Source organism: Nyctibius grandis, chromosome 18, assembly GCF_013368605.1.
Source record: "Nyctibius grandis isolate bNycGra1 chromosome 18, bNycGra1.pri, whole genome shotgun sequence".
In the NCBI taxonomy this organism is placed as follows: Eukaryota; Metazoa; Chordata; class Aves; order Nyctibiiformes; family Nyctibiidae; genus Nyctibius; species Nyctibius grandis.
In genome coordinates, this window is record NC_090675.1 from 7,498,957 (window position 1) to 7,526,017 (window position 27,061).

General features: G+C 47.6%; 3 protein-coding genes across 8 annotated transcripts in view; 2 read left to right on the forward strand and 1 right to left on the reverse strand.

The window, feature by feature from the left end:
• The first annotated feature begins 485 nt into the window (after positions 1 to 485).
• On the forward strand, positions 486 to 4,513 carry BCL7B (BAF chromatin remodeling complex subunit BCL7B). 2 transcript variants are annotated; one of them, XM_068415509.1, is made up of 6 exons: positions 486 to 666; positions 1,082 to 1,157; positions 1,822 to 1,918; positions 2,649 to 2,834; positions 3,026 to 3,105; positions 3,486 to 4,513. In XM_068415509.1, the coding sequence occupies exons 1-6, from the start codon at positions 575 to 577 to the stop codon at positions 3,576 to 3,578; spliced, it is 624 nt and encodes a 207-aa protein (XP_068271610.1). In that variant the 5' UTR covers positions 486 to 574; the 3' UTR covers positions 3,579 to 4,513. The 2 variants fall into 2 exon arrangements, with proteins under 2 accessions (XP_068271610.1, XP_068271611.1); XM_068415510.1 differs by having other exon boundaries at positions 487 to 666; positions 2,664 to 2,834.
• An 808-nt stretch (positions 4,514 to 5,321) lies between these two features.
• On the reverse strand, positions 5,322 to 9,001 carry TIMM22 (translocase of inner mitochondrial membrane 22). Its single transcript, XM_068415511.1, has 4 exons — positions 8,721 to 9,001; positions 8,086 to 8,282; positions 7,008 to 7,080; positions 5,322 to 5,903 (listed from the first exon to the last, which is right to left on the reverse strand). The coding sequence occupies exons 1-4, from the start codon at positions 8,947 to 8,949 to the stop codon at positions 5,827 to 5,829; spliced, it is 576 nt and encodes a 191-aa protein (XP_068271612.1). The 5' UTR covers positions 8,950 to 9,001; the 3' UTR covers positions 5,322 to 5,826.
• Positions 9,002 to 9,266: 265 nt separating this feature from the next.
• Positions 9,267 to 27,061, forward strand: part of SPECC1 (sperm antigen with calponin homology and coiled-coil domains 1) — a 92,562-nt gene continuing 74,767 nt past the window's right edge. For 2 of the 5 annotated variants that reach the window (XM_068415671.1, XM_068415679.1), the window contains exon 1: positions 21,072 to 21,141. The gene's annotated coding sequence lies outside the window, so the exon portion shown is untranslated. Of the gene's footprint in view, positions 9,343 to 20,648; positions 20,678 to 20,777; positions 20,832 to 21,071; positions 21,142 to 27,061 lie in introns of those variants that run through there. The other 3 variants (XM_068415673.1, XM_068415674.1, XM_068415675.1) reach the window with 3 other exon arrangements.

Sequence of the window (27,061 nt, forward strand, 5' to 3'; positions counted from 1 at the left end):
GGTGGAGCTTGAGTGACTCTAGTCGTACATACCTTTATTAGTGATTGCAAAATTCTCTGGCTTCGATTTTAAAGGTATAGACTAAGAAAAATTAAGAGAGCGTACTCAGGGGGCAGAGGGAGGCGGGTAGCTTTTGGGATGGGGGTGTGTTTCGGTTTTCTAATGAGGTTATAATGAGCGAAGTTCATCCACGGGACATGATTTTGCCAGGAACGGGGTATTATTTGACAGTAGCGATGTGATTTGTCTGCTACGAGGTACCACGGTGTTCCCGTACCTGCTGAGCTGAGGCCGAACCGGCCTGGGCACGACCCAGGGGCCTATAGCGCTAGGCGGGACTTGCCCCAACGCAAGATGGCGGCGGCGGCGTCGTCACGTCGCCTTGCGTCGCCTCCTTGCCCGTAGAAGGGCGGGGCGAGCCGCGCAGGCGCACTATGCGCCGCCGCCTGTGCCGTTCCACTGGGCGTGGCGAACGCCGTGACGCAAAAACGCGCAGGACGTAGGTGGGCCGCGCGCATGCGCGGAGAGAGGCGGCGGGTGCTGCGGAGCCGGGTCTGCCGGGGCTACGGGCGCCATGTCGGGCCGCTCGGTGCGCGCCGAGACCCGCAGCCGCGCCAAGGATGACATAAAAAAAGTGATGGCGGCCATCGAGCGCGTCCGCAGATGGTGAGAGGCGGAGCCGCGGGGGGGAGGGGTGGGGCCTGCCCGGCCTGCAGCCAATCACCGCACCACACGGCTGCCGGTGGAGGTGCTCCGGTGGCGAGTATCCACTCAGCGTGCTGCGCGGGGCAGCGGGCGGGGATAGCGAGGCAGCAGCCAATTAGTTCCCCCCGTCTGCTCGGGAGTTTGTGGGGGGACCAGAAGCGTCGCTGATCGGCGGGCGACGCGACCAATCAGAACGAGGTGTGCGGGGCGAGGGGGCGGGGCGCGGCAGTGCTCTGGATTGGCGTTTCCCTGGGCCAATCGGAGCCGGGCGGGCGGGGCTTGTTGCCGGGGTACCGGCGAGCCCCGCTTCCCCTCGCCTCCTCCGGGGGGGGGGGGGGGGTTCGGCCCGGCGCCATTAATGGCCGTGTCCGCGCAGGGAGAAGAAGTGGGTGACGGTGGGCGACACCTCCCTGCGGATATTCAAGTGGGTGCCGGTGGCGGACAGCAAGGAGGTGGGTACCGCGCGGGCCGGGCCCTTCCCCGCAGCGCCGCCCGGGTCCGGCCTGCTCCGCTCCGCGGCCTGGGGCCGGAGCCGAGGGCGGAGCTGCCGCCCCCGGCCCCGGCTGAGCGGCTCCCCTCAGTCGCTCCGCAGGGAAGAGGCCCGGGGGCTCCTCGGGGCGGCTGCGGCAGCCGCTGCTTCCCTGGCCTGTGCCTCGGTGCGCCCGTGAGCCCGGGCTGCGGGGGGTCCCGGTGATCCCTTCTGCCGCCGCCCTGCAGCGAGGGACCGAGGCTGAGGGGAGCCGGGCTGGTTTCCCTGCGATTTCCCTGCAATCTCCCTTGCACCTGCCCTCACGATGATGATCCCCCCTCGCTGCCCGTGCTCCTGTTTGCCTTCATCCCCCGAGGACTCGTTTTTGGTCGGTGGTACGCCTAGATCGGTGTCAGCTCCTCCTTTTACTCCTCATTCTGAACTCTTCGCAGCTGAAGTTTTGCCTCTCGGTTAGAAAAGTGCCCAAAAAGGAAAAGGAAAAAGGCCTGCCCAAGCACGTCCCTCTGGACTGCTGGGAGGGAGAAAGGGGGAGTAGCTTGTCTGGAGCAGTTTCTGCACCTCTGCATCCTCTTGCCAGTGCTGGACTCCTCTAACTGTGAGTTTCTGCTTTTCTTTCTCTCCACAAGAAAGAGAAATCCAAATCAAGTAGCAGCACTGCTCGAGAACCCAATGGCTTCCCAGCTGACACCTCTGCCAACTCCTCTCTCCTCCTGGAGTTCCAAGGTGAGTCTGGCTGAGCCCCCTTCAAGCTGGAGAGAGACTCTTAAGGCCTTCTAGAACCTGGGATGTTGGTGGCTTATGTACACATGTACTGGGAAGAACAGTGCATGTCTTTCCACGTGTGGAAAAAGCAGTGTGAGGTTTTGCTGATCCGCCTCTGGGCTGTCCCTCCTGAAACTGTTTGCTTTTGCTGTCAGAAAGAATCTTATCCAGCTGTTTCTGGGATCTTCCTATAGGAAGTTTCATGGGGAACAGGAGGAGGTCGAACTTTGAGGTTCGACAAGGCCAAGCGGTGAGCAGGCACTGAGCGTTGCTCCTGCTGTTAGGTCGCTGCCTCGCAAACAGAGGAGGTACAAAACCCTGGTACACAGGCAAGAGCTCTCGTGCCCTCGAACGCCTGGGGCCCTCGCAAGCTGCAGACGTGAGATGTGGCAGCCCAGCGCTTTGTACCACCCCTGTGCCTCCTGCCCACTCTTCCTGACTAGCCCTGGGTTGCTCTCTGTCTGCTCAGACTCGGTCCCTGCGCAGAAGCATCCCCTCTCCTGGGGACCAGCCGTGTATCTGATGCCAGCTATGTCCCGGCAGGAAGCCCCGTGCCCGGCAGCCCTTACGTTGAGGGGTGACAATGAATCCCCTGTTCTCTGACTGTGCTCTGCCTTCTTCCGAAGATCCCGGCTCTCAGTGCTGCCCTCAGCTGCCTGTGCCCCTGGGTCAAGGTGCTCTTCTTCACTAGGTGCTGTTTCTGCAGATGAGAACAGCAACCAGAGCTCCCTGTCGGACGTCTACCAGCTCAAGGTGGACAGCAGCCCCAACTCCAGCCCCAGTCCCCAGCAGAGCGAGTCCATGAGTCCTGCCCACACGTCCGACTTCCGCACGGATGACTCGCAGCCCCCCACCCTGGGGCAGGAGACACTGGAAGGTGGGTGCTGGGCTGGGAAGGGAGGAGGGGGTGGCTGGGCCTGGGGAGGGCCTTGATGGAGCTGTGGCTTGGCCTGTGGGTGGCTGAGGCACTGCTGGAGGTGGACAGCAGGGACAAGTCTTCTGCTGGAGACCAGCACTGAGCCGGGTACTGCTGGGTCGGCAGTTTCATTAACCCTTCTGTTCCCCCAGAGCCCTCCCTGCCTTCCTCGGAAGTTGCAGACGAGCCTCCCACTCTCACAAAGGAAGAGCCAGTCCCCCTTGAGACTCAGGTAAGGGAAGGAAGGATTGAAACCACGTCTAAATGCACATGGCCCCAGCTTGGCCCTTTCACTGTCATTGCTGCCCCTTGTAGCAGAACCATCTTGACAGATGGACTTGCTCTGTAGTCCCAAAGTGCCCCCAAGGAGCTCCCCAAACCTCCCGGCTTCCTGAGCTGTCCCCTGGGTCAGTTCAGGTGTTTAAGTGTGAAGAAAAGATGTGGAGGTGGAGGAAAAACAAGACCCTGGGGCTGAAGTGGGTTCCTGCTCCTGGTTCCTCACAGATGAAAGCCCGGGGTGTCCCCACAGCGTGACACAGCCTTGTCTGGGTGCACATGGCTCGGTGGGTGTGCTGAGCTCCTGTCACTGCCCATGACCTCTGCCTCTTGCAGGTAGCTGAAGAGGAGGAGGACTCCGGTGCCCCGCCTCTGAAGAGATTTTGTGCCGATCAGAACTCTGTGTGCCACACGGCCTTGGAGAGCTAGCCTGCCCGTCCCCGGGGAGAGCGCCTTCGCCAGCCCCTCGCAGAGCCACCCGCCCTCCCTTGGGGGACGGGGTGCTTCCCTCCAGCCTGCCCCTTCCCCGGGGACCCACCGCTCCCATCCAGCCTGCCCTGCCCTGCTCGGGGGCAGGAGCCCCCCACCAGCCCCAGGGGAGGCAGCCTGCGCTCCCCGGGGTGGATGGGGCTGTCACCAGTACCTGCAAATTTGCCTCTATTTATTGGCTCCCTCTCTCCCTGCTGCCCTGTCCTGTAGCGTGGGGGTCTCCAGCGGGTGGTCTGCATGCACGGGGGGAGTTGTTTGTGGGACTCCGTGGCCCCCCGAGGCATGGCAGATGCTGTTTGCCTGCTTCTGGCTCCACTGCCCACCCTCCCCTAGGTGCTGGGAACGGGAGAGCCCCCTTCCACCTTCCCCAGTAAGTGTCGGCAGGTGGTGGGGGGCTGCTGGTGGGGAGAGGCCGAGTCCAGCCCTGCTCGGCAGGGACCCGCTGGGACGCTGTGCAATAAGCTGCTAGTTTAAGCCATGAGTGTTGGGAGAGATGGGAGCGCACCCCGCGGGGAGGGCAGGGCCAGGCCTGCCTCTGCTCTGCTGCCAGTGACCCCCTGTCCCGGGGGGCTGCAGCCCACTCCTGCCCTGGGAGCTGGCAGAGCAGAGGGACCCCTGCCCTGGCCTAGGTACCCCCTGTTCATGGGACGGGGAAGGATGCGGCAGGGTGCCGGCCCCCCCAGCCCTAGGAAGCCCCCCCAGCCCCGGGGTGCTGCCCCTCGCCCCCCCACCTTGCCCCCCTCCCGCCGCCACTGCATGTCCCGCCGAGTCTGTGAGCGAGCCTGGCGAAGCCGAAGGCGCGGCCGCGCGTGGAAGTGGAAAGTTATTTTAGCACTGAATAGAATATTTTTAAAATTAAAACTATTTGAAATACAGTGCCCGGTGTCTGCAGGGCGGGGTGGGGGGGTCATACCCGGGAAGGGCCGAGCAGCACCGGGACTCCCTGCTGCGACCAGCCCTCCCCCCCCCGGTCCTGTTGTCATCCGTGTCCGGGAGCGGGTGGAGGGGGGACGGAGCGGTCCCGCCTCCAGGACCAGCCCGGTGCCATCCACACCGGCCCTGCTGCCCAGGGCCCCCGGGGCTGGGCAGATGGTCCTTGCCTGCAGTGTGGGGGGCTCTGCCCGCAGCGTGGGGTCCTGCCAGGCTCCCTCGGGGAGGGGTCAGTGGGAACCGCTGAGCTGCGGCCCGGCCGAGATAGCTGGGGTGTGTTTTGTACAGAGCTTCAAGAGAACCCTTAGAGCCCAATATGCAAAAGAGCCCAATAAATCAGCTTAATTAACCTGACGTCTGTGGGTATCTTTGCAACAGGCTGTCTCTGATTTGCTCGTGCGTTGCAAATAATGATTTTTGTGCCCAGTTATCTGTCCAACAGTGGTTTGCTCTCGCAACTCTGCTTTCTAGTCTCGCTACCAAACTGCTGGAACTAATGGTGTGAGCCTGTGGCAGTTAAAAGCAGTAGCAAGATCATTTGTGCTCCCACAGCGAGGTTAAATCAGGGTAGCCGAGTGGCTACAGAGAACTACACTTCTGCAACAACCTATTTTTTCCCCCTTAAACTTTGTTCATCTGCCAGTAACCACACGGTTCTAAGGCTAAGGATTCCTTTTTGCTTTTCCCTTTAAGACACGGTAAAGAAATCTGGCTCTCATCTTTGTACTTGAAATAAGACAAGTTGTACAGATGGTGGTTTGTCTTCAGCTGGTATTTCAAGAAAAGCCTGGAACAACCTTATTTCTCCACAGGATCTTACCTCTCCCCAACAGAGCAGCAAGCTGATAACTGTCAATCACTTGCAGCACATTCAACTACACGGTAACCTAAATCACTGCGTTTCCTTTTGAAGATTGTCCTCCTGCCTCTTTAGCAACAGACTTAATCAAAATCAGACCCAAAGGATCAAAAAAAGCTCAGAGTCCAGGCGTGTTTCCTGGAAACTGACAGTCAGCTGATCCGTCCTGGAGATGCTGCTCGCTGCGCCTGGCTCCATCCTCGCCTGAAGCAGCACGCCAGGGCTTGGAGCCAGATTATCGTTAGTCATTCAGGAAGAGCAGCCAACGCCATCCAGCTTGCACTGCTCAGGACCCCGAAGGCAGTGGAAAGGTAAGGCTGATGGTTCTTCTGCCGTGATGCAGGCTCTTAGCAGCAGCACTGGAACAAAAGGGAAGCTTGCTCCCACGGCGTCCTGCTGTTACCGCAGGTAGTAATCGATTGCGGCGGAGAAAGCGGCGAATCCACCGCAGCCGATGACCCCTGCCTTCAGACCAGCTGCGGTGCAAAAAGGGTGGGGAAGAACGAGATAAAACAGGAAAGTTATTTTACTTCTCAGTAACTAGCTTACACTGTGCTGGCTTGAAGAGCTTACACCTGCAGGACTTGGCAGTCCTCTACCAGGGGACACTGGCACTACCACTGCCTGAGGTGAGGGGGGAACCTGGCACATGTGGGACTTAAAACTACCACAGCTGGACTAGCACGGCACGCTGGCTGGGCACTGTGTGGCTATGTCTCCACCCAAGGGTTGGAAGAGAAAATGCCAGTGGCCATTGCTGATTTCAGTGCACTCTGATCTGAGCGCTGCAAGTGGCTTTGGTGTTGGACTAGGGAGGGAGAGGAAGAGCAGCTGCTGCTTTGAAAGCTCTGAGAGGATTAGGTGCAGGACAGACACAACAAGCTCAATCAGAAGCACTTTCAAGAGCACTTTCTTTTCTTTTATGCTCTGTGGACAGGATTTTTTCTTAAGGAGTGGTGAGAGAAGTTTGGTATTTCTGATGAGCAGAGCAGCTCTCTTCTTACATGTTTTTTTTCTCCAGATATTGGTAGCACTCAGGGCTTCCCGAAGTGCCCACTAGTGTCTGCTGGACTCAAATCCCAGCCAGTGCTCCTGCACTTTTACAGCTAAATAGAATTGCCTATTTGATTTGATGATACAGAAAGGAGGGAAGCATTTTACACACTGTGCAAATTAAGAAAGTTACTGCCAGTGAAATAAAATAAGTAGAGCTCTGTTAACCCAAGAGCTGTAGCTTCAGAGCGTTGCTCGGTATGTATTTTTGGCTCCCTCCCCACGACACCACAGAAGAGTGTGGATAGCTAACACCAGTTCCTGATATTTCTTTCAAGTCACTTCTGTTGATTTTCCTCCCATCTCACTGTCCTGTATGACCAAGCCTTCCCTACCCACCCATATCTTTCAAGCTGACAGGAAAGTGATAGAGATAACAGTTCTGCCAGTCTGGAGCTCACTCATGTCGACATCGCCATAACCCCATGCAAAGAGATTTGTAGCGTGTGTTCCATTAAAAACACCACGTGCTACCTAAGCAATTTACAGTCCTATCACAGAAATAGTTCATACCAGGCACTACCAACCTCTGAAGCCGATTGCTCCTCCTGTGATGCAGCCACTAATAACGCTGTTCTTCCAGTCTGACTTTCCACGATACTGTGGAATTAAAAAGCAGAGTCAACAAGTAAATACAGAACAAATGCTCAATATCTATACTAATATCAAGAGAAATTAAATGACTTTCCAGCCCCTTCTCAGCTGAGGATGTTTTTCCCTCTATTCGCAGCAGATGGCCCCCTGCACTCTCACACATCAGACTTGCAGGGCCAGGAGAAGAGGAAGGAATGGGTCACCGGGAGAGGTAAGACAAATCCATATGGTGCAATGCAGTGCTAGGGCAAAGATTCTCAGGTGAGCCTGTGCACTGGAGCCAGCCCAGAGATTTTAAAGGCATAACCACATGAACGCAACACTGAGCCTGGCCACGCAGCCTGGTTCTCAGCACGGGTGAGAGTCACAGCACCCTACTGACAAAGATGTGCTGTTTCCATAGCCAGAGTGCAGAAAGCTCTTAGTTCTGCTCCATTGTGCAAGCAGATATGCTTTTCTTCTAGATGAGTTAAGAAATAATTGTGTCTTTCAAGTAAAAGGCAGTACTGAAATTCCTAACAGGCTAGTTTTCCTATTTAAGAAAAGGGATGACAGATTTACCACTGAGCTGCACAAGGTCATTTCTTGCTGTAGGGGCAAGAAGAAAATAGGCTTGTTACTTAAGAACTTTCATCAAAGGATCCCTTTCTGCATATGGAATTTTTAGAGGCTCAAATTACTGTGTTGCAATGCTCAGTCTGATGTTTCAAAGTAACAACAAGTACTCACAGCCAGGGTTTTAAAAAGTAATGCCTATCCTTGCAAATACATTCAGGACTCGAACTGAAAAGGATTTCGCTATTGCACGCTCTTCTGCTCATTCTTTCAGAGAGCAGCAGTTCTGAAGGCAGGTCTCAAAGCTGAAAAGCTGTGATGGCCAAGAAACAGAACAAACTAGCCTACTCCCTTGCCCTGTTACAAAGGGGATATAAATACTTCTTTGGATCTAGTAAAAGAAATTATTAAGTGTACAAGAAAACATATCTTAATGCTTAAGAACTTATTACTCACAGATTCTACCACACATTCGGTGCAGGAGAACATGGCTCCCACAATGGCAAAGTTCTTCGCGTAGGATATGCCTCGCTGCCCCATATCTTTGAGGACCTCTTTTGCAGTTGGTGTGCGATACGGATCCTTGGGATCAAATCCAACGTTGGTGTCGATGCCAGCTGTGAAGACACCAAATGCGCCTCCCAGAACAAATCCTGTAAGAGACAAACAGCATAAAATTAATTGTGGCTGGATTCGAGCAGCACGTTCCCCACAGGCACCAGAGCCCCTCCGCTCCCACTGTCTGTCAACGCTGCAGCGTGAAAGGGGCAGCGCAAGACACTCCCGATCCTACAGGCACTGTTGCTGACACCCTCCTTGCTGACAGCCTGTGCTGAGGAGAGGCTGGGAGCACCTCTTCCTTTGCAAGGGAGACAGAGATCCCTCCCTGCGACCTCTGACAGATCCTGGAGGGGGCTTAGAGGGAGGAAAATTAAACACGAGGGTCCCTGTGCTGCAGCCTCTTCCCCACCCGCCCCTTTCCCGACGCCACGGGGACCCCCCCACTCCCCAACCGCCCCACAGCCGGCTGCCCTGACTCCACGCCCCGTCCCTCCGGCCTCCCCCGGCTCCCTCAGCCGCCCCCGCCGCACCTCCCACGCAGGCCAGCGCCGCCTTGAAGGCGCAGCTCTCCATGGCCCGCTCCACCATCTTCTGCTCCTGGCTCTTGGGCGGGCTGGGGATGCCGCCAAGGGCGGCGGGGTCCCAGGCGCGGGGCCGCCGCTGCTCGCCCACCAGGTGCTGCAGCAGCAGGCTGTACTGCAGCGGCGGCGGGGGCGGCTCCGGGCCGCCCGGGGCGGAGGGAGGTGGCACTGGCGCCATGACCGGCCTCGCGCACCCGGCACCGCGGCCCGGCCCGCTCGCGGCGCCGGTGAGCGGCTCCCGGCGGCCGTGGGGCGCGCGGGGGCCGGCGGGCGCTGTAGTTCCGCCGACTACATAGCCCAGCGTGCACCGCGGCAGCGCGCTCACCGGGAACTACAGCTCCCGGCAGGCTGCGCGCTGCACCGGGGGGGGGGTGGGAGGGGCGCGCGGCAGCGTCTCACGGGATTGGCAGCCCCGTGTGATTGACAGTCCCTTGGGATCGAGGGGGGGGGACTACATTACCCGGCGTGCTGCGCGCCAGCCCCCTGGCGGCCGTTAGGGCCGCTGCAGGTGAGGTGAGGGCTCCGGCTGCGGGAGCATCCCGGGGAGCGGCGGCGGTAACGGCAACGGCAGGTGAGCGCGGCTCGGGCTTCGGCTGGGGCAGGTCAGCGGCCTCGCCCGGGGCAGCCCCGGGCTGGGGGAGGGCTGAGGTGCCGCAGTGCGGGACCGAGTCCCTCTGCGCTGGCTGAGGTGCGGGGAGGAGGCGGGAAGCTCTGAGGTGTCGCGGCGTCGGCGCCGTCCCCCCGCCGTCCCCCCTCGACTGACTTCTGGCTGCGCTGGTGTCGGGGGGGCAACAGGTCCCGCTCCCCGCGATGGGGCGGGCGGCTGCAGCCTCTCCCCGTGCCGCCCCTCGAGGGGGACACCAGCGGAGTGTGCTCCGGTGAGGGCGGCGGATGCCGGCGGTAACCGGGGTGAGCGCCGGGCCGGGGGGGCCGCTGTCGTTGCCGGTGCAGAGACCAGCTCCTGCCGAAAACCTCTCCCCGCGGCGGGGTGGTTCCGTGGGGCTGCTCGTGTGGGGACGCTGGAGCCCCGACAGCCCTCGGGTCGCCCCCGACAGCCCTCGGGTCGCCCCCGACAGCCTTCAAGCGCCGTCTGAGGTGAGAGGTGCAGAGCCCCAAGGCACCGCAGCGCAGGAGCTCCGAGCCTGAGCTCAGACAAGGTACCTCCACTCTTCCATGTGCTCCCCAGGCGAGGTGCAAATGCTATAGAGCATCAAGCCATCTCCTGTGGCCTTTTGGAGGAAACCCTGTCTGCCTCTGGCATAAAGCAGCAATTTTACTTCAGGACCTGTATGTCTCACAAGGGCTTAGGGAGTAACCAAAATCTGTTTTTCTATCACAAAATGCAAACTTAGTTCGTGTCAAATCACATAGGAACCTTGGCTCGAGAGCTTGTTCTGTTTGGTAATGAGAAGAGAAATGTTTCTTTTATGCTTTTTACCCTTGGTAAACAAGGTGCTGTGAACATTAAAAATCTTCTACACTCTTTGCTTGTGTTGCATTTTGCTTAGCATGTCTTACTTTCTTGTTCTTGTGGACTAGAACCAGATTTCTGTTCATCTTGGCACAAGTGAAGATAGGTATGCCTTAAAAAAATAACTTTCTTGACTTCTTTTTTGATATTTTTCCATAATTTTAAACATTACCCATAGATTTTTTTTTAAACCCCTGAGAAACAGCTGTGATGGTTTCAATCGGATGCTTTGAAATAGTGTATTTCAATAACTGAAAATTATTTTGAAGATTTAATAATTATTTTTAAACAATACATTAAGTATGAAATCTTCCTGAAACTCAACTCTTTAGAGATCCTCAAGTAATCCATTTTCTTTCTTTTTTATCCTTTGCACTTTGTCTTGCTTATGTCTTAGTTTAGGACTGGATAGGTAGGTTCAAGTAACAATTTAAATTGATGGTTTTACCACTTCAAATATTTCATTATACGAAGTTCGTTTTCAACGACTTTCCTCTTAAATTCCACTGCCCTCTACCGGCAGGACCAGCCGGCTCCCCCTGCCCACTCTTCCCTCTCCACTCTTCTCTTTACTCCTTTTTTTGTTTGTTGGTCGGTTTTCTTTTATTTAAGGTCAGAAACAGTTGAAAAGCGTGCTGTGAAAATCTCTTAAAACAGTATCTTTACAAGGTAGAGAAGGTTGCTGGCAGGCTGATCTCCCTAAGGAGCCCTGAACTTTAGATTTCAATCTTCTCCTTGATCCAGAATAACCTAGTTGGGCTGAGCTTGAAGTCACACTGCAAAGCCTATTTTCCAAAGGCATAAAGGGGAAAAAAAGCTATGTTGGATTTGGAATCTGAGCACTGAGAGTGTACATGTATAGCTGGAATATTGTTTTGACTTTCTTTTCTCTGTTCCCAGGTTTTGGAGAAAATGCCAAGTTACTGTTTGTTTGTAAATATCATATTTTTATAAATAAATATTTTGTAAATATAATTATATAAAGTACCTATATTAATTTATAAATATTCATATATAAATATATATGTTATATTTCACCCCTTAGGTGTTTAAATAATTTTTTTCCTTTTCCCATTCATGCTGTTCTGTGTTTTACATATGAACAAATACATGGTCCTGAGTATTTGAATAATCTCATCTGCCTGAGCAGACTTTTCATGTGAGTAAAATCAGATGGAGGATTAAGGCTTGGGGCAAGAATCTGGGAGTTCAACACGTCTTTGATAAATAAGTTGTTCAAATGAAAGTTTCAGCTGTTTCTTTTTTATAAACCTGTGAACCTTCATCATTGCAGATGTGTGTGGCCAATGCATTTGATCCTCTTCCTTCATCAGGCTCTTACTGTCTGGATGCTGTGCCTGAAATTGCTTTCATCTTGGAGCTGTGAAGTCCAGCAGAAGAGCTCAGGTTATTTTTAACCTTGCCTAGTCCCAGATGAAACATTTTCGTTTCGTGTGAGCGTGACTCTTCCCTGCGTGAGGACAGCATTAGGTGCAGATGATGATGAGTTTTTTTACAGCCTGCAATGGACCCGATGCTCCAATGTGCTCAGCGTGTGTTTCAGCAGAGGGCAGCACGTGGGGATATTAAATAATTGCATTTCGCTTGACCTTTACAGTGACTCAGTCTTTCTCCCACACTTCAATGTTCTCCAGACAGGATAAACCTCAGAAATAATGGGGCTTTTGTCTGAAATCCTGTTTTTGCATATGCCTCTTAGTTGTAGAGCTCCCAGGTTCTGAACAGGCTTTGGCTGCCACTTTTGGCATTGCTATTTAAAAAAAAAAAAAAAAAAAAAGAGAATAAGTTTTCATAGCGCTCAACTTTATTTTGTAAAACTGCCAGTTCCAGAGTCTTTTCTGAAGTTATTTAGCTGGGCAGGAAGTGAATGGAGGTGGAAGTCAATAATAATTAGATTAAATCAATTCTTTTTCACTAATGCCTACTTGTCTACACCTTTTTCCCTTACCAGAACTGTGATGATTGAGGGGAATGAGAGGAAGAGGGGATAAATTAATGGATATTTTCACAATAAAAGGAAAAGTTTTCTGTCACACCACAAGCAGAAGAAAGTATGGCTGCTTTGCAGTTGGTCACACTGCCGACCTTGCCTCTCAGGTAGCAAAGAGGTTTCCAGTGGCTTCAAAGTTATGCCAGGGCCTACTGGGCTCTGATTCTGGCAGCACAACTTGATGTTTCCATTCTAGAGTCTTCTCATCTGTATTTAAGGCAGATGCTTTCCTACTCATCCAGGTTGTGAATGGAGTGGAGGGGTTTTTTGTTGTTGTTTAAAAGATTTTTAGGTTTGAAAGGGCACCGGAGAAGTGCTTTGTGAAGTATACCTAAACTCAGTGAAGGAAAGTTGCTTTAACTTCTGTACTTCCCTTGGCTTATATGAGTTTAACCAATTGATTTGTTTGAGAGTGCAGTTATTTTTTTTTCTTCTGAGGTAGGAAGGCTTTCCATGTTGGAGAATACTGTCACTACCCTGGCAAACAGCTGAAGTACTGTAAAAAGACTAGATTGTAGCTAGATGGCAGGTATATGGGAGTTAAACTGAAAAGGCACCCTGACTCACTGATTTTTTTTATTTTTTTTTTTCTTTAGGTCAATATAAGATAGACTGCAGAGAGACACATATTTCAATAAAATCCCCTTTTAGGATCAGCAGACTTGTTCCTTGTGACTCCGTTTTGTAACTTGGAGAGAAGCAGCAGGATGTGGGTTTTCAAGATGATGGTTTGATCCTGTTCTCTCTAATGTTTTATCTCAAAGTGCACGTCCTTTTTGAAAGTAAGGTGGTTTCTTTGTGTCTGTCCCACTTCAGCAAGTTGCTCCTTCCCTTCTTCCCAATTTCCCTAACATTACACATGGTTTTGTTTCCACCTATGAAATTCAAAATGTGCTTGTGTCGTAACTCATGGTCTAAAAACAGATCTGTATAAAGTTTCAGACATCATCATCTCCCAGGGATTTTAGCCGTTGCTATAGAAGCCTAAATTCTCTTTTGAGAGACCTTTCCAATATAAAGAAGTTGATACTGGGGGAATGTTGTCATGGAAATATGCAGCAAAAAGCGAAAGGAAATATCAACTTGATGACTGTTAGACAGGCTTAGCCAACTTGCTGAAGTGGCTTCATATCTAGAGATCTGATTCTGCAGATTCTCTTCGTTGCGTTCCAGTGGACTGGAACAGACTAGAACCTAAAGAAATAATTTATTTAACATTTATATAACCAATGATACCTCTTCAACTCAGTGAGCTTCGTGTTTATCCAGATTCAAGTTTCTTCACTGCATAATAAGGTCTAAAAAGCAGTACAATGCTGTTCCTTAGGCTCCCTAACCCTCCAGGTGGGGAGGCAAGGTGCCTTTGGAGCTGTGTTTGTGGCTGCGTTGCAGGAACGGGGCTCATCGGTTCCCTGGCGTCAGGCCATTGGGGTGGGTGCAGAGAGCAACGTTATCTACAGCCACCACCGATGTTCCTCTGTTGGAAGGAACCCCCCAGGTGACGTTGGCAGGCTGGGGAAATTCCAGCAGCCTGGTTCTGATGTGGGATGAGCTGTAGCACAGCTTTTCATTCTACTTCTAGCAATGACCGCTCTGAAAGGATTTATAGAGCTACCACTATTGAAATGAGGCTTTCAGAACCAGTTTTCAAATGACTGACTAAAAATAGTTTATTCTGCAAGCTTCAGTGCCATTTCAGATTTGAACAGGAGTCCTTTGTGTCCAGCTAAATGGTGGTATAAGCAGATCTCTCTCCATAAATTTCTTGTCCACTTACACCATCACTAAGCCTGGTTGGTTCCCTGCTTTCAAGCTTTTTGTGTCTTTCTTACCAAAGCCTCCTGATTCTAATAGATGTGATTATGAGTGAGCTGCCTTTAAATATCTATTACCAGCGTCACCATGGTAACTGCTGTAAGAGTTTCTTGCTGGTAGAAGGTTTCCAGCTCCCTGAGATACAACAGGGCAAAATGCTTAGGCTGTTGTTTTCATGGTTTGAATGAGATCACACGCAATATCAAAGAGGAAAAAATAACATATTTCTAATGACAGTGAATGTTAATGGTACTGAAAGGAGTCAGATTGATTCTGGAGTCTGTCCTCGGCTCAGAGACTGGGGACAGACCAAGCCTTCCCTGCAGAGCACGCCTTCACCAGCAAGCTCCTGCAGGAATAGGAAAATGTCACTCTCCTCGACTGAGCCAACACTTGGCCTTTCTTTTGATACTGTCAGCAAGTGAACTAATTAATCCTAATGAAGGGTGCAAAATCGTGATATTCTACTTGGCACAGGCAGAGCTGCTGAGTGATTCAGTGTCGAATACAAAAAATTGAGCTGGCTTTTGTGTTCTCTTCTCATTTCTCTGTATTCCCAAAGGGCTACTTTTTCGCTCTAGGCCTTCAGCTGCTGTGTACCAGGCTAGCAGTGTTAGCTGGGCAATATCCAGAGTGACTTTCCCGCTGTCCGGGATTTCCTAATCTTCCCCTTTCCTTCTCTCACATCTGCTTTCTTTCCCAAGTTCTTGTGGCTTGGCCAATCAATCCTCTTTTGCTCTGTAATAACAGTTGTTTCTACAGGCTTCTCCACGTGACAGGTTCCCTAATGTCCCTCACACTAACTCTGTCACCTCAGGAGGTTGTTTTGCTTTCACTTATTTAGTTTTTTATGGTAAACAGGTCACAAACTCCATAGGATACTTCTTCCTTTTCATCCAATCTGTTCTCTTGCTTCATTACCCTCCTATTTGAGTATCTGCTGGAGATTTTAAATTATCACTTGCTTTTATAGAAACTTGGAAAGCTGAGTGCTGCTCTCCCACTTCATTAGCTGTGCCTACTGCTGCTGGCATTTAGGCTTTCTACCTTCTGGCAAGGGAGGCTGCCATTCATGTAACGGGCTGTTCAGTACAGCTCTTCTGGACAAGGAATGGGAGGCTGAGCTTACGGACGCTGAGGAGAGGTGCAATTTGCATTTGCTTTCTGTATTTGCACATGGGGACAACTGACACAACAGAGCCAGGGTGAGTAGTACCGTGCACCTCTGTGATGGAAAGAGTTCCTCCTGTCTGGAGGATGAGCTCGTGCTGATGAAGCGCTGATGTTTGTCCTTACCTGCCTCCTAGGCAACATGATCCACATCCAAGATCTTTTTTGCTGAGCTTAAAAATGCTCATAATTGATTTTAGTAATAATGTTTGTGTGCCAAATTTGGACTGAGGGTGTAAAATCTAAAGTAACTGTGATTACTAACTGAGAAATCCAAGGAAATAATTTTCATAAGAAATCTTGAAAGCAGAACCCAGATCTCAGAATGGAATTTGCTTGCATTATACCACTGCATATTTCTTAACAGTTATTCTGTAACACTGTGGTTAATACTGGGAGGATCTTGGTGTTTGGGTACTTCAAATTTCAGCTGCATGGTTAAATTTCTCAAGTGTGCTAAGATGATTTAAAAGTTTAAGCAGCAGCAAACATGTTTGTTCATCAAGCTGTCTGGAAGCAAGGAATTGCTGAACTTTAATGTAGATTCTCCCTTTTTTTCTGAATTTCATTATCTCACCAAAGCCAAACCTTTATGCTCTGATTCTGGGTGCCTCTGTATAACAATATCATGTCTTTTGCAAAACTTCTGATTTATATGGGAGCTAAAATCAATGGGCACTGTGGATCCTTAGTAGCTTGTGCTATTTTGTCAGTAATTTAGGTGCCTTTGTTTCCCTACCTTTAAAATAGATGAGTTATTAAGCTACTGAAATGATGAGCAGATTTTGTTCAAGTAATCTGTAAAAGATGCAGAGAGTAAGAACAAGAGGGAAACCCTAAGACGTTGCTGTATGGGGAATCAGACCTTACCAATAGCTTTTTTTCTGAAATCCTGATCTATATTAGAGGGCTTATTTGTCTCCTGGGACTTGAACTCCTTGTGCTTCATCAGTTTTCTCTTTTAACTTGTCCCAGTTTTGTTGCTGCCGGGCTCCCGGTGATGCACTCTGTGCATCTAGGCGTACCCCACAGTTCTGCTTCCATTCAGGGGCTGTGGGCAAGTCCCCCTGAAACAAAGCTGACAGCTCGGGTCTTTTATTTGCATCACCCTGAAACACACCAAAAAGTTCAAAGCAGTGGGGCATTCCTCCACCATCCCGTTGGGGGTTGTTAATTCTAAGGCAGCCTCCAGCGTGCATCTTGTCCAGTCCTTAATTTTCCTGCACAGCTTTCCATTGTCAGTGATCAGCAAGAATTTAATGAGATGGTTTTCTGTTCAAGGCTCCTTAGTGTTTCTAATAGATACCTGTTGTAATTCCTTTCCCGTTAGGTGATAAAATGAAAGCTTTTCCAGCATGTGATCCCCCGTGGACAGTAAGCAAAGGGAGCAAGGAGGGTTGTGCAGTATTTTGCCTGTGTAGGTAGTGAAAACTTGCTGTGCTACTTGAATATGGTAATTCTCTATGAATTGTTAATGAATGCCACATTAATAACCTACATATCAGAAAACTAACAGTGAGGAGTAATAAATGGAGACACTCTCTTTCCCCTAAGTCTTTCATTTAGTCGTTGAAATAAAAAATTCCAGTTAAGTAAAAAAGAACACTGAAAGTCTTATCTTCCCCTTTGAGGGAAGAGCACTGAGTATTGCCTTTCACATATTGAGATTTATCTGCGTTTTGAATAGAAGGGTGACTGCAGTAAAGCTGTCCTTGGTTTGTTGCTGTGTCTCTGATGCCTAAGAAAGTGCAGATATTTGAAAGTTGCAGAGAAAAATAAGCTTTGGATGAATGTGTGCAAAAGTGATCAGAGATTCTGCATTTCAGATATTTAAAATAAATGAATATTCCTGCACCACATAGATTTCCTTCCTCATTTTTGCCTTTTTCTGTGGGTTGGCTTTTTTTTTTTGGTACAGATGCCTGTTAACTCTTCAGTGTTCTACTCGGAAATGACAGAAATGCTGAAAAATGCTGGCGCCTCTTACAGACTCTTTTGAAACAGGCAGTTTCCTAATTCTATTTTTGACTGACTTAGTGGCTGTTCCCTTGGAAATTTTAAAGTTGTTGTCTGGTCTTCTGAAATTTTGGCAATAGGCACCAAAGGAAGCTGTTTTTCTTGTCTCCTATAGCACTCCATGTTCCATGAAACATATCTGCCTTTTTTCCAAATTTAATTATTCCAGTCTCTTCCAGCCACAAATATTTTCTCTAGTTGCAGGTCAAAGCTGGTAGCCATGCCACAGGCTGAGCTCCTCAGGTGTATGAGTGGGAACATTACACTGTATAATAGTCTCCTAAGAATGGGGAGGGGGAATCTGAGTTCCCCAAATCGGCACACACAGCTTTCTTGCCCTGGTGGAGCCTTTTTGGCAACAGCGGCAGGAGTTTGCTCTTTATATCCACCCATTTGATCAGCACCATCTCGTTAACTGAACAGCAGTTGTTTGTGTCAAAAGGAAAAGCAGTGCCCCATGATTCATTCTGCACATGTCCACTAGCTGCTCGAACTTCCTGACATCTGCAGTGGAACTGAGAAAATAAAGAAGTTTGTATCAGTTATGTACAGAAAGGAAGAAAGTGTGGAGTAAATGCTGTCCCAAAGCCATGGCCTGTCTCCACTAATACCCACTGTCTGATGCAGACTTTCCTTTGTAAATACTTTTGGTTTTATAACCCCAGACAGTGATGTTCCAAGCCTTATAACTGAATTAGAGGCTTTCTTTAAAATGACATTGTTATTGACATAATAGGCTTGTTTATGGAATTTCTCTCCTTTGTAATTAAGATTGTTGCATGCACAAAAGCAGTTAAATATAGCATAAATATCTGTAAATGCAAAGATATTTCAAATCTTGTTCCTTCTGTGAGCCTTTTTTTTTTTTCCACACTCTTTCTGTGCATTTGCTTCTCAAATGAGCTATGCCACTAAGAATTCTGCCCTTTGCCCGTCCCATTAAGTTGTGTCTCATCCATATTTGTTCTTGTAAAATTGCTCAGACAATGCAGGTTGTGACATAAAGTGTTTGAATTCCTCACGTGTGGTATTTTAAAGGTGTCTTGATTAGTGAGGTTTGGTCTTCCTCTCTCATACGTTGTTGCAGTGTCGTGGGAGGTAGTGGATTGAGCAGCATAAAAGCAATATGTTCACTGTTATTTCGTCTGTCAACCAAATTTACCAGCTGGGTGAGAACCTGGCAGATTCTTTAAAGAAGTCCATATCACTACTTGAAATTGTTTTCTCATCCTGGCTGTGTGAAAGTAATTATGATTAAGGCCCTGGACAGGCCACAGGTTTTCTTTATGACCATGGCCAACTCATTTTAGCTGTCTGTTTCTGAGCTCTTTGTTCATTAAACAGAAAGGCAATTTTTCAATTCAGAAGGTTTTGTGCTGATTAATTCTTTGGTCTAAGTAAAGAGATCAGATAATTATAGCAATAAGTGCTACCAGAAAACCTCTAAATAAACAAATGTACTGTCTGGTCTTGTTGGGTTTGGGGAAATTGTACACTGCTGTTCCAGCCTGTCTACCAAAGCTGAAGCATATAAACGCTGTGAGTGTCTCCTTACGTCCAAGCGTTTTCATTTTTAGGTTTTTCTCAAGTTGTATTTATCAAAGCTAAAAATATCTGAGAATGAAATATAGTAGCTCATCTCCTCTCCCTACTCCCTTCATTTCAGTTCTTTATTTCTCTTGGCTGAAGGATAGGAGAACCTGTTGAGGTGACAACACTGCTCTCCCACTGAGCCCATACAAACTCACCAGCAATGGCAAAGAGATGGTGTGCTGCAGTCCAAAAAGTGTTTGTTTCCTTCAGACAAAGCAGCTTTTCAGCAAGGTGTATGCAACTGATGTCCCTCCTGTTTATGAGTTCAGGGTCCAGGGACCTGCAGTTGTTTGCTTCTGAGTCAGCATTTTTCAGCTCTATCTGTTCAGTTCTGAAGGCGTTCCATAATCAAAGAAGAGGGAGTGACTTGCAGTCCCTCCGCTGGTACCTAAGTGACCTCATTATCTACGCATGCATCACTGAATGTAGTGTCACTTCCTCAGGGAGGATAAACACAGTGCATGTAGATCACAATATCTATAAGAACTTGGTTAATATGAATTACAAAGTACTGCTTTATCTGAGCTGTGAATAACCTCAAAAACTCTAAGTGTTAGATGTATAAAAATACAGAATGGGTAAGTTCTTCTACCTGTGATCACACAGCCTGTCCTTGGGTACTGAAGAAACTGGCAAAGTAGGCTGGATAGAAGGATTGGTACTGTGGGTGTCGGTGAACTTGGAACAGCACCTGGCATGATTGGTTGAATGTTTAGGGACTTATAACTAACAACGTATACTTGAGACCTGCCAAACATAGACCATTACCACCTGCTAAATAAGTCACGGGGTGGTCTTTGTCTTGTTCTGGTGTTTAAGATGTGAAGGCAGGAGTTTCTCATTCTTAAGAATATCATGAGAAAGTTCGATCCCAAATCCATAACCTTCAGAAGGGATTCAGCTTGGACTCAGTCTATGTCTTAAGGTCTGGTTACTCTGCGGTAACAGTAGTGGTGCCAAAACTGAACTGAAACGTAAATTTGATCTTGGCATAACATTGGCTTCCTTTAAGCCCCTTTGGCACCTAGAGTAAGGCGTTCCAGAGGGTGCAATAAGGTTGAACAATTCAGATGCAGCAGCTCTTCTTAGGTTTGCATTGTAAATCTTCCATAGCTCTCTATTATGAGACTACTGCTGTAGCACCAACATTGTTTATATACTGGGTTCACACTGCTGGGAAAGGATCCCTCTCTGCAGCTCAGGAGAGAATTCCTGATCTGTAGTCACAGTCTGAATGTCTTAGGCCAGGGATATCAGAGAGTGAACAGCTGCCTCTCTGGACAGTCGAACAAAAAGCCCAGTCCTAAACACCTTAGGTTTCTGTGTTTGAAATTTAGATTTGGATTTGGTTTCTCTTTGCATCCACTCTGTTTCCTCCAACTTGATACTATCTCTGCCTGCTTTAACTCCGTTAAGACCTCTGGCCCTTTCCTTCCTGTTTTTAAACACTAAATTATCTTCAGAAAGCTGAGAAAGAGGAACATTCTTGAGTGTTGCTCGCTCTTGTCCCTTATTTACTCTCTTTTGAATAAAGAACAGATTGCTGCTTCTTGGACAGCTCAAGAGAAGTCACTCAAGACTGATTCTAGCCACTTCTTGTGTAAAAACCTCTGTCTTAATGTAGCTTCCTTCTCTGCCTGCACACACTTTTCCACTTCTTTTAAGCAATGGTGGAGGCAAAGGAAATGTCGTAAGGTGTCTTGGCTGTGATTGCTGGCACTCTGCGGGAGAGATTATTAGCATGGAATATAAAAGCCTCTGAAAGCTGCTTCTGTGGTTTCCTCTGAGAAATGCCTGCTTTCTATGGCCACCTCCTGCCCTTCCTACACTGTAGGTACCGCATGTTTTTACTTGATTGGGTCATGCAGACTAGTCTGGGCTTTATGCTCTCTGCCCAGTGTCCAGTTCTGCTGTTGGGGATGATGGGATGCCGAAAGAAACTCTTTGCCTGCTTTACGGATTGAAGCATCTCAGTGTTTTGGAGGTGGGACACAAATATCTTTCTTCCACAAATCCTCCTTGCTTTGATGAAAATACAATATTTCTCATTCCCCTGAGTAAGCAAGTGTGCATATGTATGTGCGTGTGTGTGCCGAATGACAAAGCGCTGGTGAAGGCAGCTTGCTTCCGTATGTGAATCATTTCTCAAGCAGCTCTCTGTGTCTCGCTGCAATGTGGTTTTCCTCTCAGGGAAGCGCTCGAGCCCTGAATTTTCAGTCTGGTTTGCACATGCTGTCAGAAGCTAGTAGGAGACAGTTTTCTTTTTAATGCAGAAAAGAGGACAAGCTTTTACTGTAAGTATTTTAATATCTTTTATTTTTTTAAGGTGGGAACTGTATTATCTCTAGAAGGGTTCTAGGATCAGTAATGTATTCTTAGAGTGAACGCACCTACTTTGCTCAACAGGACTTTTTCTCATAGTATCTCACTCTAAAACTAAATTGCACGAAACACAATGTACAGTGCAAACACTTCTGCATTAGCTGAAAATGGGCTGGGGGTGGTCTAAAAGCCATTACAACAACAAAAAAAATCCTACCGTGTGAGTCTGTGAGAGCTGCCTACTGTATTTTTCTTCTGCTCGGCTGCGTAGATGTAGTGACAGAAGGGCTGAAGCTGTTTGTGCCTGTTTCTACTTTCTTCTCTGGCAATTTAAGGTTTTGCTCCAACAGCTAAACGAAGCAGGAGCACGAGTGGACTTTCCTCTGCTACTGCATGTTCACGTAGTCCAGTTAAGAAAGGGCAGAAAGGGACAAGCTGCTAAGCAGGGAGGTTTGGCAGCTAGCGTCTCTGCAGGGGATCAGTGAAAGCGCTGGGGAGCACGCCAGCCCGGTACCCTCTTACAACACTACAGCAAAGGGCTGTTTGGATTCTCAGCAGGACCCTTTAATTATAGCAGTTCAACAGTTGTCCTTAAGATTGTGCTGTGGACTGAAGCTTGATCATAATAACAGTAATAATAATAGCCTTTATATAGCGTGTAATATGGCAAAGTTGTAGAGATGTTAATTAAGCCCTGTGTGTGTAGCAGTAGAGGATTACTGGTAGAACTGGTTTGAAAACAGGGATTCGCTACCACTTTCTCTTGTACACAGTCTCAGTTCTTCTAGATGTCCCCTACCAATCCCTTGTGTCTCACCTCCAAAAGGGACTGTTCTGCATGTTCCTCTTCTACCCTTTTTAAATTATAAAGTGCTCTCTGCCCTGTAACCTCAGCAGGAGAGGGGATGTTTGATCTGCTGCAATAGCGTTCTTTGCACAATTTGGCAGGTAACTAACGCAGGAAGACCCCGTCCTAGCACGCACACACGTATGTACTACCCCTTCCCTTTCTACTTCAGTTCTAAAACAATTTAATGTCATTATGTAGCCCACCAAGGTGGGTCTTTCAGTCCATCAGGGTCCCCTAAGTCACAGCTGTAAACTGTTGATACTGTTGCCTAAATCTAAATCTGTTCTGTTCGGTGTGAATATCTGTAAAATGCAGAAGTCCTCTAGTTCCTCCTGCAGTTTTGGAGTTATGTCCTTGTCTTTGCAAAGAACCCTTTCTGTTAGAAGTTCGCACTGTCACTCATATAAACATTCAGAAGTTCCTAGTTTATTAACTTTAGTAAGTGGTCTATTCTGCACTTTAATGGAGGATAAATATCTCCTCAAGGGATAGCTTCCAGTTCTCAATTATTTATCTTAATGGTGATGGATGGAAAATGGGAATCAGGGAAACATCCCAGCATGTGGCAATCTGTGGGGCTGCTCACTTTTACTTTTTTTTCTGTGGGTTTCCTTTCCAAGGCACATGAACGGGCATATCTTCATAAATATGTTTTTTAGTGAAAGACTATGATCCCATTTTTATAAATGGAAAAACTAAGGCATGGCAAGATTACATGGCTGAAGTAGTACAATAAATCTGCGCTGGAGCTGGGGATAGAATCAAGTGGAATCCCAAGCCAGCACATTGACTGCGATATCATCCGTCCGTGCTTTGAGGGGACAGGGAACCTGCCAGGCTGTGTGCATGTACCAGTCAGGATTACCATGTAGTCCCAGGCTGTGCATGTTTGCCATCTCAAAAACTATGATCATTCCTTCTTGTTCTTGTAGATGTATCTACGCTCTGTGCCACAGAAAATGTAATAACAGGTAATTATCAGGCAAAGCACTTGTAATTACTCTTAATTTCTTTAGCAATTATATAGCTCTTGCTCTATCTAAAATGAAACCTTCTTTTCTTCCTTCTTGCGGGTTGGCAAAACATGAAGTGTTCACAGGATGTGTCGCTTGCTTTGTGCTGTACTCACTGGGACAGTAGTTCAAAGAACCTGGATTAATGAGCAGTAGCTACCTTGAAATGCTTCAAAACCATTTTGTTCTCAACTTGCAATATACTGAACATAAATTAAACCCGTCTATTCAGGGCAGAGTCATATTGGGGAAAGCCCAGAGTGACCTAATTCTTTGCTATTAGAATATGGTTGTAACTTCAAAAAGGAAGTTTGGAATCCACGTATCATTTTTACCTTCCTGAATCTTTCCTTTGGCTTATGCCTCCGAAGGGTGGATGTTAGCACTATGTAAAGTGATATACTTTCACTGCTTCTCATACATTGAAGTAATGAGGGAATTACAACTCATAAAAATGCATTCTCCAAATTCTGTAGTGTGGAATCACTTCCTAGATGTAGTTTTGATGAGACTTGATAAGATTTGGAATTAATTGCATAACCTCTGTGTATGCATTCTGCCACTACGTGCTTTCATGTGCACTCTCCCAGTATGAGAATGTGCTGCCTCCGCTTGTCCTCCTACAAGTGCCTGTTGCCACCCTGCCCTTCTGATTATGTCTTTTTCCTTGAGTGCATCCATCTGTAATGTGATGAACGTGATTCATAACTGCCACATTTAAGTCTACCTCTCTGCCCTGGAGTTAGTGAAAGATTGTATCAGTCTTTTGTCCTCTCAGCCTTACCAAGACAACGCATCTACTCAAACCAGAGAAGCGTAGCGGGTGGTTACTGATAGCCAGCACACAGTTGTGTTTCGTGGCTTCTTCAGTACCACACCATCCAGCTGGGAGTTGCCACTGTCATTCTGGAGGGCTAATGAGCAGAAAATTACAGATAGGTTGGGATTTTTGTTTCCTTATCCCCACATTGTTTATAAGACCAGGGGTCATAGGGGGGTAGCATAGTTTCTCTTCTGAGATATGTAGTGGTGACTGGTTAGGTAATCAGTGAGAGGGAGGAGGAGATTGAATATCCATGTACAAACAGCATAATTTAAATTACAGGAGGAGCATGTTCCCAGGCATTTCAAAGTACAGCTTTGGCTTGATTTTTAAGCATCAGTCACTGTGCTGGATGACAGTTCTGGGTATTTTATCTAGGGGAAGTAGCAAAGATATCTGTATTTCCCTGTCTTATAATTGGCCAGTAATATGGAACAAGGACAAGAGAAATGCAGCTAAATAAATCCTTTGTCCATATGCACACGTTAGGATTTTGTGTAGCTTCTGCATGTTTTTCATGGGATCTAACTAAGAATAAAAGATTCACAATTCCAGGGAGAATTTCTGTGGAGGAGGATGGGCAGAAGGTTTTGCACTGCTCTCATCTGTCCGTGCCTGGAAAAGTCATCAATGACTGTAATGGTTGCTGTGGGAAGAGGATTTTATTTTGAGCAGTGTTGAGACATGGAGTTTTGCAGTTGCTGCCCTGGACTCTGGCAGTCTTGTCAGGATGGTTTCGGAAGCTGAGTTGGTAGCCAGAAACCTGTTCTTTGTAGCTAGCTGGAGCTGTCCTCACCTAGGCCATTTCTGATGTAGTTGACACATCCTTGTAACCATTCGGTATATTTATGTTCTGTGTAATAAATACCCATTTTAGAGCATTATTGAAAACATACTAAGGAAACAAGAAATGCCCTAAACACCACAAAAATGTGAGGTTGTTTCTTACCACTGTAACCACAGATAAAGTAACTTTGTCTTTGGGAGATCCAAGGGAGTTTCCATTGTCTGTGTGGTTCTGTCTGATACCATGAAGGGAAGGGAAAGAAACTGGCTCTGCAGTAGTTGCTTATACTGTGGAGGAAGGGAGCCATGTGCCCTGTAAAGAAAATTCTCATCTGATGCCATATTGAAAGTGCTCTTCTGAGGGTTTTTAAGAGTCCTACAGAGGAGCAATTAAAACAAAAAACAAACAACAACAACAACAACAACAAAAAAAAAACAAAGCAAGCTAACCCCCAAAATATCCTCATTTTCATATGAGGATACAATCTTCAGGCAACCTTAGCCCAATGAAGATTTCGAAGATGTGACTCTTAAGCTATATCAGAGCCACTGATGGTTAAATCCTAGGACAGGTATTTTGTTTTGTATTTTCCCAGGGATTAGCTGGGTGTCCTTGGCCATGTATGTGTCTTAATTTCTGTCTATTTGTTTTATATCTAAAATTTATCAACTTTGACTCCTTGCAAAAGCATCTGCATTCTATAACTGCCTAGCTGTGTGTACATTTTCCTCCACTCTTGAAAGTTAAAAAAAAAATAATAATACTAAAACCACCTTTGCTTAAGGCATGCATAAAACCAACAGAATTTGCCCTGCTGTAACATGCAGTCTGGACATGAAAATTTCCAAGTGATGTCTTGTCTCCTGGTACTTTACCCACAAAACATGAAAATTCAGCTGCAAATGAGATTGGAAAGCAAGTCTGCTGGAAAGCAAGTCTGCTGGAAACCGCTGCTCAGTGTTTGGGGTCAGGTTTATAATTGATTCTCTTTCTTTGGCCAGCAAAAGCAAGAGCCTCAGAGATGAGGTTTTGGGCAATGGGCATATCTTGTCTGTTCCTTTGAGTTGTGTTTGGGTGGAAGAAGGTGGTCTGGCTTGTGATTTTTTTATTTTTGTGGGCTTTTTAATCCAATTCTGATGAAAGCTAAGCTTTGTACCAGCAACAATCCAGCCAATGTCTCGGCTTGGAGGAGTAGTAGAGGAAGGTTGCACTGAGATACCGTGTTTTTGAGGTTAACAGGAACTAGAGAGAAGAGAGGATGGGTATGTTAGATACAGAAAGACTACACATTGAGCTGAAAGGAGCAGATGCCTAAGGAAAACTGCTAAAGGTGACCAAAAGAGAGTAAACAGTTTGGTTTTAATTGTTAGCCCAGTCTTATTTCTGAATAAGTTATCTGTGTCATCTATCTCCAAGTTACCAATTACTGTATTGGACTATCAACTTCCCTGGCTTGATTCCTGATATTGGCTGAGAGATCAAGACGAGTCATGTGGAAGCATCTGTCAAGCCTAAAAAAATCGTTATTTAAAGTGAATTGATGTGAAAGGCAGAAAGGAATTCTATTTTAGCACAGCTGGCTGTCCTGCCGTACAGCTTCCTACACGCCGCTGGAAAATGCTTTACAGTTTACTGCACTTGTTAGATATTTCTATGTTCCAGTTGATAGTTTGTCTGAAAATAGCAGAGATTGGTTAGGTTAGAAGGAAAACAGTGTAAGCATGGTGCAAATTTTACATGCTAAAAAAGAAAACAGAAGAGAATTGTGCTTTGATTTCATGAGAATGTGTAATGAAGGTTCTGGAATAGTCTGACCTTTTGATGTAATGAAAAGAAACAGAATTACAGGAAAATAGCACTGGGGACTGTGGGTTTTAACCCACTGAAATCACAGACTTTGGTCCTTTGAGAGTCCTATCTGCAAGGTTGGTACTTCTGACCTCCTTTTTCAGAAATGCTGGGCACTCACAGGTCTCGGTGAACCTGCCGTCTGGTACATGACTCTCCAGATCTACTAATGAGTTTTCCTCATTCTTTTTTTCACTCATTTTCCCAAAGCAACTTGAATGACTCTGCTTTAATTTGATTGTCCTGTTGAGCGAGTAGCGTTACACACAGACATGAGCACCAAAACCTAACTCGTGTAAAGTACATGGGGTACAGATAATTTGTGTATCTACCCTCCCAACAGGGATTTTCCTATGTAACTTAATTTCTGCAGATATGCTAATAATTTTTATTTACTTAATAGTGTAACTGATAGGTTTCTTGACTATGAAATAATATTGCTTGACATCACTCAAATCAACCTGTCTATTTTTGGTAATTCGGAGTAAAATAGCCTTTAACAGTCAGCAGAATGTGTTTCCTAGAAGTTTGTTCTGCAGGACTGGTGACTTACTCCTTTGATGGATAGCCA